General features: G+C 40.2%; 1 protein-coding gene across 3 annotated transcripts in view; it reads left to right on the forward strand.

Annotated features, from left to right (window-relative positions):
- The window catches only part of nf1 (neurofibromin 1), a 136,404-nt gene that overhangs the window by 63,547 nt on the left and 56,388 nt on the right, over positions 1-16,469 (forward strand). For all 3 annotated transcript variants that reach the window (XM_015400359.1, XM_015400358.1, XM_015400361.1), the window contains 5 exons: positions 9,860-10,018; positions 12,691-12,788; positions 13,157-13,303; positions 13,386-13,532; positions 15,685-15,795. In XM_015400359.1, coding sequence (XP_015255845.1) covers positions 9,860-10,018; positions 12,691-12,788; positions 13,157-13,303; positions 13,386-13,532; positions 15,685-15,795 — 662 coding nt within the window. The remainder of the gene's footprint in view (positions 1-9,859; positions 10,019-12,690; positions 12,789-13,156; positions 13,304-13,385; positions 13,533-15,684; positions 15,796-16,469) is intronic.

The raw sequence follows: 16,469 nt of genomic DNA on the forward strand, positions 1-16,469 counted from the left end.
GTGCTCTGATTTTTATTTTATTATCTGTATATATATACAGAAGAAAAAAAATTAATAGTAAAAGGTTGGTGTGTTAAAAAAAGTTTTTTTTTTTTAACTATTTAGGTTTTCATAAACATATTTTGTTTTAACTGCTATTTGCAAGTTTTTATTTTGATGTGGCTTTGTTTAAGTTATTTTCCCAGGTTTCCCAGGAGCAGGTTTATCGTTCAAACTGCGTTACCACGGTGACTAGATTGGCTGAGAATGGATCCAGTTTTGTGCTACCGGAAAGTCAGGGTTAAACCCAGTAATTTTTTTGTTATTTTTACAAAAGGTCAGATTTTTTGCGGCTGCTTGCAGGCGAGTCCTTGATTGTTAGTTTCCAAATTTTTACAAAGGCAGGCATGATTCCACTTTCATCTGGCATGGTCCCATCACTGAAACACGCAGGTGCAAAACATGTAGCACAGATATTAAGAGTTGCAGGCAGATCTACTGGAACATCCTTAAAAGAGCTGAACTTGAACCACTGATCCCTGGTAGTTTAGCTGCAAAAAAAAGTAATGACTCAAACTAGACATGTATAGATGATCTAGCTTTATCAACATTTTTCTAATGAAATTCACTTTTTCAGTACAGCAATTCCAATTTCACATTTTCATCCTAAATGTTCAAATGTTCCTAAATCAAATGTTCATCTCCTTAATAGAACAATTTTAATCCAGCACTGATTTTTTTATGTAATACTTTCTACAGAACGTGTGTACGCGCACTGGGCTGCAACTAATTAGGATTTTACTACAAAAAAACAAGAATGTCTTTATATTAGAGTAGAACCTTTGACAAAGCAAAAACGCACCCCAAAAAAGGGTTTCTGTTAAGGTGTTCTGTTACAGTAAAAGTAAAAAATAAATAATTGTGCTTTAGATAAACACCTTTAGGTTGACCATTTATTTAGTTAAATCAGGCATTTAACATTGAGGCTTATTAGTGGTGCATCATAGTGTAACGCAGGACTCCACCGACAGAGCAACGACCAATGTTGCCGTTTCCTCACTTTGAAATTAAATAAACTAAGGATGTTTCAGTGACTCCCACTGCTGTTGGCCGTCTTCCTTAGTGCTGACTTTATTTCCGCTTCAGGCGCTGCATCATCCACACTTTTAAATGTAGCGCTCAAGCTGTTTGCTCCGTTTCTGTCATTTGAAGAATTGATTTAATCTCCTTTGAAAATACCACTCTGCCTCCAGCTTGCTTTAACTAGCTCTGCAGGTTGTTGTTTTTTTTTTTTACTTTATTTCAGTCAGCCAGCAATAACAAAGCTCTGCGGGTGAACAGCTATGCCACATCGCAGGTGATGCAATGAATCGATAATCAAACCAGAACTTTTAAAATATTTTCATATTCAGTTTGTTGTTGCAGCCCTACAAACAAAGTTCATAATGAGGGAAATAAGTTGGGTTTTTTTGTTGTATTTTTACCATCAAAGGAAACTCATTAACTGGCATCAAGCCACTCGCCCATTCTTGTTTTTTGCTTTTAGATTAAATTTGGAAAATTACTTTCACTTACTCTTTAGTTCAAAATATCTTAAAGAAATTAAAACATATAATTTCTAACTCCAGTTTATATTTGATGTAAAGGAAAGTTTTTATGTTAAGCTAAACTCTAGCTATCTTAGGGGTCATCGTCCAGTCTTTCTGCATGGTGTTTGCATGTTCTCCCTGTCCATGCATAGAAACTTTCTGGGTACTTCTTCTTCCTCTCATAGTCCAAAACCATGAATTTAGCTTAATTGAGCTCTAAATTGGCTCTTAGGTACAAGTGTCTTTCTGGGTATTGCTCTGCCCTTCAAGACTTTGTTGCTCTGTTATGTCTTGAGAACGCCCTTTGCTAAATGACTGGCACCAGCCCTCCCACAACAGTGCCAGTACAGGCCACATATAAAGGCCAGAACACACTGGATCAGATTTTGCGTCCAATGTCCTGTCGACCGAGGTCGTGGCGTTTAGCGCTCATTGTAAGTCAATGGGGATCATCACGGTGTGTTTATGTCAGACCGAGACAGAGCCCAGGTCTTTTTTAGTCAGACTATGCAGTAATTCAGTGGTCATTTCCTGGGTCTGAGAGGAAGAGGGACGCGGTTATAAAGTACAACACGTCCACTTTGGGGGAAAATACAAAATAAAATCACATGGGAAAAGTGTCAGTTTGGAGTCACACATCACATATATAGCAAGTGGGACAGAGTCGTGCAAAAGCAATGAACGAAACATTAAAATAGAAAACTTTACCCGTGATAGGAGTTCAGGAGGACAGAAAACAGATAAAGTAGTGATCCTCTTTGAGCCTCACAAAAAACACAATAAGGAGGGCAGAAAGCACGGTGTATTTCTCTTACCTCTTTATGAAAAAAAGAAAGAAAAACTTGGATAAAGTTCCCAGATCTCTCTGAGAATCACCCCTCTGTCTCAGTCAGCATAGAAACAACCCACAGCGTTTATTGCTGAGTTTTTCATTTCGTAGATCTCAATATGTTTGTAATAGATGAACATTCTTTGTTCTTGTTTGAGATGCTGCACAGACTCATTAAGTGGGGCTTTGCTTTATAGGTGCGTCACTCTTTAAAAAATGTTTTCAAAACTTTTCATAATCTGTCCAAGTCAAATGTGGGGAATTGTTTTAATTTGTGTGGCACAGAGACAGAAGTGAAAACAATCTGCACAGATCTGCTCGTCCTGCCTATTCTCAGCCTCTCTAGAGTGACAATGTTACATCAGTGTGAAATGGAAATATTATCCCCGAGATTAAAAAGTCACATCCAACCGGTGTGCTCAGGCCTTCAATCGATAATTCTTAAAAGGTACCTGTACAATATAAGAAATGTACCTGCCATAAAAAAAGGACCTGTACTATATACGTACTGGCGATTTACAATTTACCGAAAATAATCTTCCAATAATATTAAATGTATGATGTATCATTTAAGTTTGCTGTGTTGATATAGTTCATTAGAAAGTTTCTTTCTTTGTTTTTTGTAGATCATTCTGTATTTGAGTGAATTGGTTAATTAACCCTTGAAAAAAAATCCCTTGTTTTAATTTTTTTGCTGTTTTGCCACAGAGATCAGACCAAAGGTCTTATAAACAGAGGACACTTCGCATACAGACTTTCTACTAAGAGTGTTGGGGTTTTAGTCCTTTCATTACAGACAGACAATTCATACATTCAGTTAAAGGTATTGAGGAGGGTTTTTAAAAGACCCGCCATCTCCACTTAAAAAAAAAATAAATAAAATGCACGTGCAAGAGCATGGATGAGCCCATTTCTCCTCATGCACGCCCTGTTTAAAATGTGCTGTTCTCATGGCTCATACAAGTTTACTGTGTCCACAGACACATTAAGACACAGTGTCGGGTAGTGACAGCCTGTGGCCACATCAGGCCACTGTGTATATCTGCCTTTCTTTTCTTCTCATACACTTCGTAGACACTTTTTCTCTTACGAACCTCGGCCATTTTCAAAGAACCGCGGTGAGAAAGGTGAGCTTCAATTACTGTCTGAAACCGAAGCTCACCACAGATATACGCCTGAAAGTGCGCAGGTGCAGAAAAAGATAGCTAACGGGACGAGCACGTAGGACGACCTTACGTAAACATATCACCAGAATGATTGACAACTAGGATAGACCACTTATTAAGATGATCCACCCAGAAATAAAAGATCGTCCTCTATAGCTTTAATTTCTCAAAGCTTTTCAGATCAGAACAACCTCATGCCATTGGAGTTCGTTGTTCTCTGGGATTGTCTTAATCTAAAAGGGAAAGGACCAAGAAGAGTAAAGTCTGCTTCATGGGCTTTCTGGTGCTGCCTTGGTGTCGTTAAAATGTCGCTGTAGGGCTACTTTACCGCTCCTTTTTGCCCAATTTTAAAACCATTTCGACCGCCGTGAATAACAGGATTGGATCCCAATGCCTTTGCGGAAGTAAAACCACTAACTGTTTAACTAACTGGAAGAGGGGCTTGGAGCTTCTAGCTGTCTTGACTTCCCTCTCATGGGTGCTGGATGAAGCGGCTCTTGGAAACCCTGTAATACTGCTGGGGCACTAGAACACATGGGTAAAGGGGCTGAAAGATGTTCCCAAACATCTAAATGGAGATTTTTAATATGATTTTTTTTGTTCTGAACTTGTCGGTGCTTGTTGGAGTGTTACTCCAGGGTTTTATTGTTTTCATTACCCTGAAAGCTTGCTCTCAGAATCCATTGTGACAGGATTATACTCTCACTGTTGTGCCAAAAGTGCTTGCTTCTACTCGCATGCATGCGTCTACCTTCCTTCTCTCTGTGACATCAAACCCACTTTAAGCCAATTCCCACAATCTATCGGCCGGCGTAATTAAGCCTCTTGTTTAATGTAATGTGACCTAAGTTCAGGTTCTCTGCGATTAACAGCTAGAGGGCTGTGTTTGGGAGGAATAATAATAATTATTAATAGAACTTTATTGATCTCACATTGGAGAAATGTACCCTTGGATTTAACCCATCCCCTTGGGGAACAGTGGGCTGCCATCGTTGGACGCACGGAGAGCAGTGTGGGGTTAAGGGTCTAGGTCAGAGACCCAGAGTGGCAGTCTGTGGGAATGGAGCTCGAACTCAGAACCTTAGAATTCTTAGCTCTATGCCCTAACCCCTAGACCGCCATTCACGAATGGTCTCCCTTATCTGAACCCATGTGGTGTTTTTATTATTTGACTTTTGTTCTAGTCTCAGATCAATCATAATTAATACTAAGTTCTATCCAGGGCCTGTGGCTTTTTTGGACTCTCAAGGCAGCATTGGGTCCAAGTAAAAGCAGGATGGTAAAAAATTAACAGGCAACCCAGCCCTGGAAGGGATTAATAATTATACTTTCAAACCACAAATAATTTAAGGCATCCTCTCCTTTCGAATGGGTCTGTTAAGTCAACAAACTAACTAATAAACTAACTGGCCTTAAATGTCAACTTCACAGTCATTAAATGTAGTTTCTTTGTCTACTTGGCTGTTTAACAGTTCTCTCTCGCATGATGCAACCAGTAATACTACTAAGAGCATTGGAATTAAAAGTCCAAAATCTGACTTGGAGGAAAGGACTGCCTTCTAAGACTGAGCTCTGCCATTTAACAAAGTGACAAAAGTTTTTATTCTTTTATTAAGAGCTGAGGGTAGGGGAGGACAGATGGAACAACCTAAAAATGACTTTCGTAAAGATTTTAGACAAATAAAACCATTATTTCTACTAGAAAACAAACAGTTGAGACAAATTTAAAAGTCTTGTAGCTTGATATGGCTAACTGACCGGGCTAAAAGAGGCTAAACTGTTAGCTACTGAGCACAGCTAGCCACAGTGCTACCCAGCTCTCCTCCTTTATATTATGGTATAATAGTTACTTTGTTCACCATAAACCGATTTTTTTTCTCTTTTGTTATCAATCAGATAAAACTTCATCGGTCATTAGACACGCTAACGCTACAAAAGCTCCCGGTTTGGCACACGGACGCTGCGTGATGTTAATATCGTTGTCTGGGCAACCACTATGTTTTACATCATGTGGCGATGTTCAGCTAATGATGTTGCGTAAAGTTACTGGCAATGGCAGGACCTGATCAAATCTGGTACCTACACCGGCAGAGTAGCACCATAGCACATTCTCATCACCTCAGCTTCCAGTGAAACTAAACCTGATTTATGCTCAGAAACCAGGTTGTCTGCGTGTATGTCACAGTTAACGCAGATATGACCAACCCCCCCAGTAGCTGTGTGTGACGGTCTGTTTTTTGTACCTGAAGCCAAAAAGCGCCACGGACAGTCTTTGGGAAACCCTCACGGGTTAACTGTGTCTCGGGCGTTCAATGAGGGGGTGTAGACAGCGAACAAGCTCTCAAAACCGACACATGGACACCTATAATCCTAGCTAGTTGGTGGTTGTCCCTCTTGCGTTGTCTTGGAATAACATAACACAGACCGCTCTTCAAAATTGGGCATAAAAATATCTGCATCATACCTGCAAGAAGCTCACTGTGATACACTGCTGCGGGAGGATACCCACCCCTTTAGGTGCCAGGTTGATGTTTTTTATTTTTGATTCTCAGAAATATGTCTTGGTAAACCCTTTACTTTCCTGATGTTTAACAGAACCTGACTAAGATCAGCTGGAATGAGGAAGTTGTGATGGAGCAGATAAAGTCCCTTTCACACAAACCCTGACTGGAGACACGGTAGAATGGATTTACCTAATACCACCATTGGATGTACCTAATATCACCTCGTCTGCAGTAATGCCAGAGATGGTGCTCTTATTGATCAAGCACAATTTAAACGAGACATTACATCTGACCAGCTACTGATTGTCTAATGCAGGCGATGGCTTGGAGACGAGGGTCGTTTCTCAATTCGCGATTTAAGTCCAGTCTTGGCAAAAACACAGGAAAGTCTGGATTTGGTGAGAACGGGAGCACGCAGCTAAATATGGGTCAATTGGAACAGAAGCGTACTGATGACATCACCACACGCTCTGCTCGTCTAGAGCTACATTTCACCTCCTGTTATTAATAGTCTCTAGATAATAATAAATTACTTTTTTTCATTTAGTGAGGGGAAATAATGATGGACACAGTCAGATAAACACAAATCAAATGAAAATTTTGCCAAATAAAACAAAAAAGTCCCCATCAGGGTCAGTAGTCCTTCACATACGGCTATACAGAGAGAGGGATGCTGCAGACGGGCTGAGGTTAGCCCCGGCTGCCGTTACCCTCGTAGGTCCGCTGGTTGCCGCGGTCCTCTCAACTTCAGAAATCTTTTTTTAAAGTTACCCATTAAATCGGTAAATGGACCATATAGTGACACTTTAAAGTATAATATTCTCGCCTGAAATTATCTTAAAATGTACTTTTATTGAACAACAGCAACAGAAAGAGAACTTTAAACTTTCAATGGAGCGCTTCATTGAAAGCTGCTGCTGCCGCAGTGCATGCTGGGACAGCTGTCAATCTCAAGAACGGCAGGTCTGCTCTGATGCATACTCGATAAAGGGGGCGGGGCGAGAACAACATCTGGGGATTTGGTGCGTTCTCGGGTATTGGAACAGTGCTCGGGCTGAGGCTGATGACGTTTCACGAGAACGCTCAAGAACGCATATTGAGAACCGGCCCAGTAGTTCTAACAGTTGTTGGTAGCGTTATGAAAACTTCTCACAAAATCTATATTGGACAGGGCCGTTGCTAGGCAACATATTACCACCAACGCTATACAGTTGTCTTGTTTTTTTTGTTATTTTGATTGGCAGAATGCATTTTTTTTACTTCAATGTGTAACGTCATAATTTCTGACAATTTTCTTGCTGTTTTGAAGTTTTTCCTTTTTACTGATAAAAATATTGTTTATGTTGTAGCTTCTTAACATTTAGACTACTTTTTTTTTTATCGCTGTCTTTTTATTGAGTTTTCCTTTTATACATACAGTTTGTAAATTAAAAAAAGTATTTATCTAGCAAAGATAGATATTAAATAATATACAGAAAAAACAACAATCCCTACAAAAACAATCCCATTTAGCCCTGCCCTCTCACTACCAAGAGGTCAACGCACTACTTTCCTATCCCTGACTGAGACAGAACACATTTTATTAAATCTAAACCTTTTTAATCTGGAGCATTATTGTAAGTTTTGGAATGAGTCAAGAAAAGGCCCCCGTATTTCTTCAAATTTACCAGTTGAATGTTGGATAGAACATTTAATTCTTTCCAGTTTCAGACATGACATGAGGTCACATAACCACTGTTTGTGAGTTGGAGGAGCCGCACCCTTCCACCTGGTTAGAACTGTGCGCCTCGCTAACAGTGAGCAGAATGCCAGCGCCTGTCATTTAGAGGCTGGTAAAGGCGACCCCTCACCACTAAAACCATCTGTCCAGAAATGACCAAGAGTAGGGCAGGACCAAGACTTATGGACCAGTGTGGCTACAGCAGTTTTGCATTTATCGCAGTAAGGGGTGACTCCTGGATAGAAACGGGATAGTTTGTCTTTAATGAGGTGGGCTCTATGTACTATTTTAAACTGAACATTTAGACTACTTTTAAAAATTTTTTAATCAAAGCTTAGACACTCTTAGGGCAATACACTGCCTCAAACATGTTATAGATTTAAGGAGAACGCTTCCTCCCACCCTGGTGTTTCCTGGTGTTTGTTTGCACTGAAGTGCCACCAGGGGTCTCATTCCAGGTAATTCATCAATCAAATCCTCCATCCCCTTCTTTTCTTTGTGTTGCGCCTCATTTTATTCAACACTGCAAAAACAATCTAGAGATAAGTAAGAAATTCTTATATTAAGTGTATTTACCCTTAATTTGAGTAGGTAAATAAGTTGAATTTCCAATGGAATGAGTATTTTTACCCTTAAAATAAGATCATTAGATATGCACTTGAAGTAAGTGATGGCAGTAGTGTTTTTTTTTTTACTATTTTAAAAGTAAATTGTCTTGTTCCATCGTCACTTACCTGCTCAATAAAAGAAAAAAAAGCACTTATTTTAGGAAATATTAACCTACTTAGATTTAAAGTTATTGTCGTGTAGAAGAGCTTGGTCTGAGGCGCTGTTTTCATTGGCCAGGGAAGAATGAATGAATTCATTGCTGCACTTTTGATCTGCGGTTTTGGAAACCGATGGAAATGCCTCGACTTGGTCACGCAGTTGCAGCAAATTGATTTAGTTTTTATTACTGGATTGCTGGTTGTAGATTGGATGAATAGCATTTCAGAGGGAATTGGATTATGGATATTTGGGTTGAAAATTTTCCTTTTCTAGCAAATGTTAAACCGCCTTACTGAGAGGAAGCGGATCAATCATGTGTTGTGCTGAATGAACCAAAAGCAGCAGTGAGGATCCTGCCTTCAATTGATCATTTCAGAGTTCCTAAAATCTCACTTGTTTTTCTAAATATGTCTGAGAAGCATTGTTCCCTCTCTCTTTTTCCTTGGTTTTCTGGATAGACTCCTTTAACTTTAACCTCTTAAGGCCCAAGCAGTTTTTTTTATTACGTACATTTTTTATTTCTCTTTGTTATTTGGGCTTGTTTGAACCCAATTAGAATAAAAGTGAAACATCATATTTCAATGTTATTCAGTTTTAGAGAAAAAGGATGTTCACATATGTGGACTCATGTTCCCAAGCTCCATAAAACACAATTAAGTCAACTTTGGATAAGAGGGTGAAAAAAACTCTTATTTCCACCTTAAACGCAGCATTTTTTTTCTGACTGCTTTAGAATATATTGATAACAGATACACATATTTTTAAAATATGTTTTGATTATCAAAGGGTAAAAACAACATGAGAAACATTTGATTTTTGGCTGTTTGAACCGTTACACCAAACAGATGATATTAGTTGCCTGTAACAAAGTATACAATAAAAATCCAAAGCATTTCCAACTGTTAGTATTGTATCAACCTACTACTGTGAGCCAGGGTGAACTTCGAAGTGAACCAAGTTCCTCGTTTGTACGGTGGTTTATCTGAACTGGAGATGAACTTTCTCTCACCCTCCTGATCAAACTGGACAATCATTTTCTAACTGTGGTGCGTTTCTGTCAGGCACTGGGACTTAAACAGACTGATTCACTTCTGTTGTTTCACCGTTTCTCTTTCTGAACTTTAAGCAGCCAGATCACAGCACACATTGCTCTGCCGCTCAGTTAAATTCCCCTTTTCTTCAGGACTTTTTTTTTCTTATGATGTTTAGAGAATTTTTCTTTCAATATTTTCCCTTTGCCTGATTTGTTCTCATTAGTTTCTCTGCACCCCCTCCTCTCCTTTCCACACATCCTGTTCATTCAGGTGGTGAGTCAGCGGTTCCCTCAGAACAGCATAGGTGCGGTGGGCAGCGCCATGTTCTTACGCTTCATCAACCCAGCCATTGTGTCTCCCTACGAAGCAGGCATCCTGGATAAAAAGCCCCTGCCCAGAGTAGAGAGAGGTCTCAAACTCATGTCCAAGGTAAGTCCTGGAAACCATTTACTCTTCTTGGAAAATGGAAAAATTACCCATTTCTATTCATTTTGATTCAAATTACTATTTTAAAGGAGAGTATCCTGCAAAATGGCTCTGAAATACATATAAATCTGCACATAGAGTCCTTAAAAGTCCAGAAAAAGTTGTATTTAGTCTTCAGGTTCTTATATTTAGATGCTGTTTGAAGCATATTTTCCAGGTTTCTTCATCATTCTCTTGCATTTCTCCATATTTGTGTGGAACTACTAAAAGGTCATGGAAACCCAACCAGCAACTCCGCCATTTTTTCTCTCTCAGTATTTTTGTTGTTCAAGTCTTGAAACAGCAAAGACCCTCTGCTCAAAATGAACACAAAGACAAAACAGACAATGTAAAGCGCTTTCACTGCAATAAATGGAAATCAAAGTCATTTTAGCTTAAATTAAGTGCATTTTTTCCTTAGTTGGCAAATGGAACAAGACAATTTATATTTAAAATAAGAAAAAAGCATTAGAAAACCAGCGTTCAGACACCTGAGGAGCAATAATAAGAAATCCAGACCAAAGCACTGCAGTTCCACTTTATAAAACCACAATTGAGAGACTTGAATGGGAAAAGGAATTTAAAAGCACGATATGTGTTACTTTAGAAGAACAGTCTAAGTTCTGTTAGGATGAGAACAGCAATAGCTCCAGGATGCAACTGAGGTAAATCTGAACCATGTTGACCATGTCTTGAGAGATAATAAGCAACACTAGACTTAATGAAGCTGTTCTTGTTTGCTTTAGTTTTTTCTCCCAAGTTGTTTCTGTGTTTATTTGTATGAAACATGTTTCACTAAAATCTGAGCAGTTTAGGTGGACAGATGTGAGCAGCTGTCTGCTTCCATCTGTCTGGGACAGAACGGGTCTTTATAGCAGCATGGCAGACACCCGGACATAAACCACCTACTGCCGCGGGATTAAATCCCACTATCTGTGTTCATTTAATCTACTTTGGGACCAGTTGTCTCCAGTTTAGACAACAGGCCTGGGTTTAAAATATTTCATTTTGCTTAGTCTCATCCACATTTAAAGGTATTGTGGAGGATACCAGCTTGCTGTGTCTGAACGTCCGCCCTAACCCCTAAATCCCTCAATCACTGTATAAAGCAGGCACAATATAGTGAACGTTGGTGAACTAAGTTAACTGACCGTTTGGACAAATGCTCACTACTTTTTGCTCCGTGTAAAAAGTAACTCCTTATCCACTGCGCGGTCCCTGCGCAATCTTTGTTATTAGTCGCTGATGTCGGGTAGTGACAGCCTATGGCGACAGCGGGCCGCTGTGACATCCCATAATGCTTTGCCAGGAGAGCTCTCCACGCAAAGCATTCTGGGATATATCTGCCTCTTCTGAGGCCTTTCTTTTCATCTCATACACCTTGTAGAGACTTTTTCTCTTGCGACCCTCAGCCATTTTCAAAGAGCCGCGGTGAGTAAGGTGAGCTTCAATGACTGTGTGAAACCGTAGATCACCACAGAGATACGGCTGAAAGAAGATAGCTAACAGGGCGAGAACCTAGGACAGCTCACATAAACCTATCACCAGAATGATTGACAGTTAGGAGGACCACTTATTTAGGCCCCGTCCACACGAAGTCAAAACGAACACGAAACGCTGATATTTTCCAAAACGTTTGTAAAGACGGAGACGTAAAATAAATGTGAGCGTCCACACGAATGCATGAAAACGCTGCAAAATGTATGCCAGGCCTGTAAGTGGCGCTGTGGTGCCAAAGCAAAAATAAACGACGAAATGTTGGGCATGCGCACTAATATTTATACATGGTTGCCCTGCGGGTCCATTTTCGTGGTTCAGTCAAATTCAGGTGCTGAACTATGTCGTCGATATTGCTCTGTTCTTCCTGGAGATATTCCAGAAGAAGAAGATTCTGTTGTAAGCCCGACAGCAGGGTGAGTAGCATGAGCAGCAACCATTCAACACAGTACGGCGCCATTGTTGTTGTGATACTGTGTCACGCATGCGTGTTTAGAGGCGACGCTATGACGCATGCGTGTAAGAAAAAAAATGCGGTTAGAGCTTAAAGATGGAAACGCGAAAACGGCGTTTCAAAATCTTCCCACTCTGAAGGCTGAATAAAAAAAAGATAGTTTACAGACCCCCGAAACGCCGGCTTCGTGTGGATGAGAGGCTGGTTTGGTGAAAAATTTGTGCGTTTAGGCCAGGGTTTGACTACGTGTGGACGGGGCCTTAGATGATCCACCCGGAAGTAAAAGATTGTTCTCTATACCTTTAAAGGAGCTGATTGTAAGGTTATTAGTCTAAGCCTTGCCTGTTGATGCTAGATGAATGTGACCTCTGTGGCCCGGAGTTATGTGATCAGTAGGGCTGCAGCTAAAGATGATTTCACAAGTCGATTGGTCGGTTGAATATTTTTTCCTTTAATTGGTTAATAATCAGATATCCAAATGTTTTTTAAAGAAGTTTTTTTTTTTTATGAGATTAAACCAGGTTAAACTAAAAAATTTTTGCTTGAGGAGTTTTGGATAGAGCAGATTGACGGATGAAAACATTTTTTTTCTTAAATGCAAAATGTTGATATATTTTTATTTCAGTAATTGATTAATCCCATTAATTGTTTCAGTCCTGGTGATCAGATCTTGTCTCTCCTCTAGATTCTACAGAGTATTGCAAACCATGTCCTGTTTACTAAAGAAGAACACATGAGGCCTTTTAACGACTTTGTTAAAAGCAACTTTGATTCTGCAAGAAGGTAAGAGGCTGTTGGTTTTTATGACGATAACGAGCCTTTAATTGAAGAAACATGGTTTTTAGACGACTAAAACAGGACATGCATGGTTTTTATCTAGTATGTGGACTGGTATTAGGGTAGCTGGGTTCAGTTTTGCAGTGGTAGTTCTAATCAGGGCCGTTTAAAGAAATTTGGAGGGGGCCAAGCAAAATTCAGTTGAAGGTTTACTCCCGTCAAGGCGTATTCTGAAAATAAATAAATAAATATATATATAAAAGCATATAAGCTCCAGCAGCTTATATATAAGTGTATTTCCATAAACATATAATCCTTTAGGTGAATCTTTGGTTAAAGGTTTCTGATGAGCTGCACCTCTCCGTCTGCTGCAGGTTTTTCTTGGACATAGCCTCCGACTCTCCACCCAGTGATTCGGTCAACCACAGTTTGTCCTTCATCAGTGACGGTAACGTGTTGGCGCTCCACCGCCTGCTGTGGAACAACCAGGAGAGGATTGGCCAGTACCTCTCCAGTAACAGGTCAGGATCGCCCCCATAACTGTTGCTGGCCTTGGTTTAGAAATTAGTTCTGACAAGATGCTTGTCTGCTGGATCTTTCCAGAGACCACAAGGCGGTGGGCAGGCGGCCTTTTGACAAGATGGCCACCCTGCTGGCCTACCTTGGACCGCCAGAACACAAGCCTGTTGCGGACACCCACTGGTCCAGTCTCAACCTAACCAGCTCCAAATTTGAGGAATTCATGACCAGGTATGAAGTCGACTGCTTTGGTTTTTACCTGCATTCATACTGGAATGTTTTATTGACTGACAAAAACTAGCATGTTAGTCACACTTCAGTGTTTCATCAAACTACTTTAAATTTTAGTCCAAGTAAACATAAAATTCAGTTTATGAATACATTTGTTTTTTAACTAAGGGACAAATATCCAAACCTCCAAATCTGTGTGAAAAGGTGAACACTACACCTGTTCACCAAAAGGTCTTTAGAAGATAGACCACATGCTGAAATCCAGAAAATTGAGGAACAATGACAATGTAGTTCTGGAAAGGGATACAAATCCATTTGTAAAACTTTGGGACTCCATTGAACCAGATTGAGATCAATGATCCATAAATAGTGAAAACTCAGGAGAGTAGTGAGGCTTTCTAGGAGGGTACTGCCGACCAAAATCACCCCAAGAGTGCAGCAACTAATCACCCTGTAGGTCTAAGGTGCCTGATGACATTCAAAGACCTGCAGGCCTCACTACCTCAGTCAAAGTTCATGTCTGAAGGAGATGAAGCAGAAATGGCTGCCTCCATAAAATGGGAGTCTTTTATCAGACTTATTTTTACTTTTATTATATATATATATATATACTTTTTCAAAAGTATTATACCTGGGACTACAGGGGTGCACTAATTTTTACACCAAATGAGACAACGGTCACATTTGGGGCCCTGTCACACCTTGCTTATTTAGCCAGTATATTCCTGATGTCCCAGAATTTCTTAAAACGCTGGCTTACACTGAACTTTCTATGAATTTTTTTTTTATTTTGGGTATAGAGTATTTATAACGAGTCCAGAACTTATGTCCAACAGCAGCCTGACTTATGTGGCGCCCGGCCTGCATAAAAATATGTCTTTGATCGCGGTATTAACTTAGCTGCTGTTTATCTCCCGTCCAAAAAAGAAAGAAGGTTTGCAGTCACTGCAGATTGAGCGTCATGTCTGCTAGGAAGTTTGTTGGTGGTGGTCGTGAACGCAGGGAGGATCCATCACACTCACCTTCTGGCTCACCCTATGATGGGGATGAAGTCTGGAGGAGAACTGACGGTTTCCTCCTGTGAACCCCCTTTATACCAAAACGCTGCCAATACGCCATTATACAGTAGCTGGAAGTTAGAAACACGTTCAGCGCTCGCCTGGAACACGTCAGATACGTTGATATGGGTTGGAGAGAAGTTCTGGATAAGTTACGCATCAGTTATACACAAGTTACTCATAGGTTTAGGATCAGCTAGACGCCACAACTGATGAGTAACTAACACTTAAGCCAATGTGCAAGTTGCAATTATGTCAACGATCATATAACTTGCTTGTAACTAATAGCCCATGTGTGAGCAGACACTGGCATATGTTGAGAAAACATATGCCATATTCTCAACATATTCCCCGTATGGCGATGCATGCCAGCGTGCTTCAGATTGCTCATAACTTACACAAAAGGTACCCATAAGTTATCCAGCGTATGCCAGCATTTTTGCCAGATTTTTAATATGTTAGGCATACGCTGGCTAAATCGTGAAGGTGTGACAGGCTTTAGCAGGAGTTAAAAAAATGAAAAAGTATGACTCATGCAAAATGGACCCAATAGATCAGGAAACTGATAGTCTGGTTTCCTCTAAGGCAGGGATGTCAAACTGGTTCCAGAAAGGGCCATGAGGCTGCAGGTTTTCTTTCCAACCAAGCAGTAGCACACCAGACTCCATTCATCTAATTAAGTGAGTTCAATCTGAACATGATGACTTGATGAGATGAATGGAGTCTGGTGTGCTACTGCTTGGTTGGAAAGAAAACCTGCAGCCACATGGCCCTTTCTGGAACCAGTTTGACATCCCTGCTCTAAGGCAAACTTGTTTGAGTCCTTAGTTATTTACGGATACCTTTCCTTGTTTTCTTCATAATATCATCTTATTGTTCAACAAGTGACAATCAAACATATTCTTTTATTGTTTAAAATTTAACTTGACAATTTTAAGTGTTTTATTCCTTGTGGCCTGTTAACCCATCCAACTTGGCAGGTTTGGATCAGTAAGACGGGGCAGTTTGTCTCCCTCCCCAGTCTGCAAACTCAAAGAGTTTAAAGTTTGCAGAGGAAGAGGGACTGAACCTTTTATATCTTTTCTATTTTTAAGGCACCAGGTCCATGAAAAGGAGGAGTTTAAAGCCTTAAAGACGCTGAACATTTTCTACCAGGCAGGCACCTCCAAGACCGGAAACCCTGTGTTCTACTACGTGGCTCGCAGGTAGGACCTCCACTGCTGGAATTCTTTAATTACCAGCACCAACATGTTTAATCAGATCACTTCCCTTGATGGATTTCCTTTGTCATCTGCTAAGAGCTGTTACCATGAATGTCCTGAAACATTATCAGGAACAGCTACTGAGAGAATCGGTTCCTTTAAAACTTTTACTGAATGAACAAAACCTCAACTGATGGCTGATTCACATGGCAAGATTTAGAACTCAGGAGATAAAACTTAGACCTTTAATATATGCTGTTAACTCCAAAGAAAGAGATTGTGGTACTAGTCAGGTAACCTGAGGTCCCGACTTGTGCTCTACAGTCCTTTGTTTTTCACTTCTGTCTCGCAATGTCCTGCATTTGACTTTCCATCAATAATCCATCAAAAGGCAACCATTATCTGTTCATAAGTGGTGACAGGTGGTGGTCTGCCCAAGTTATGTTAAAATTTTACTGCAATTTTAAGTATTCAGAAATTGTTGATGGAAAATGCAAAAGAAGATAAACATTTTGTCTCACCAGCTTTGATTCTGTTCGATGTTCGTAGTAGGGATGGGACGATTTATGAAAACCGTCCGAACTGTTCGGTTCGACTGTCTCGGTTCGATTTGCGTGTGTTGCGTTCGGTTCATGCGCTGCTCCTTTTTCTCATAGGCGAAGCTGATTGCTTGGAAC

This window comes from Cyprinodon variegatus, unplaced genomic scaffold (assembly GCF_000732505.1).
Source record: "Cyprinodon variegatus isolate N-32 unplaced genomic scaffold, C_variegatus-1.0 Scaffold1095, whole genome shotgun sequence".
NCBI classification, from domain to species: domain Eukaryota; kingdom Metazoa; phylum Chordata; class Actinopteri; order Cyprinodontiformes; family Cyprinodontidae; genus Cyprinodon; species Cyprinodon variegatus.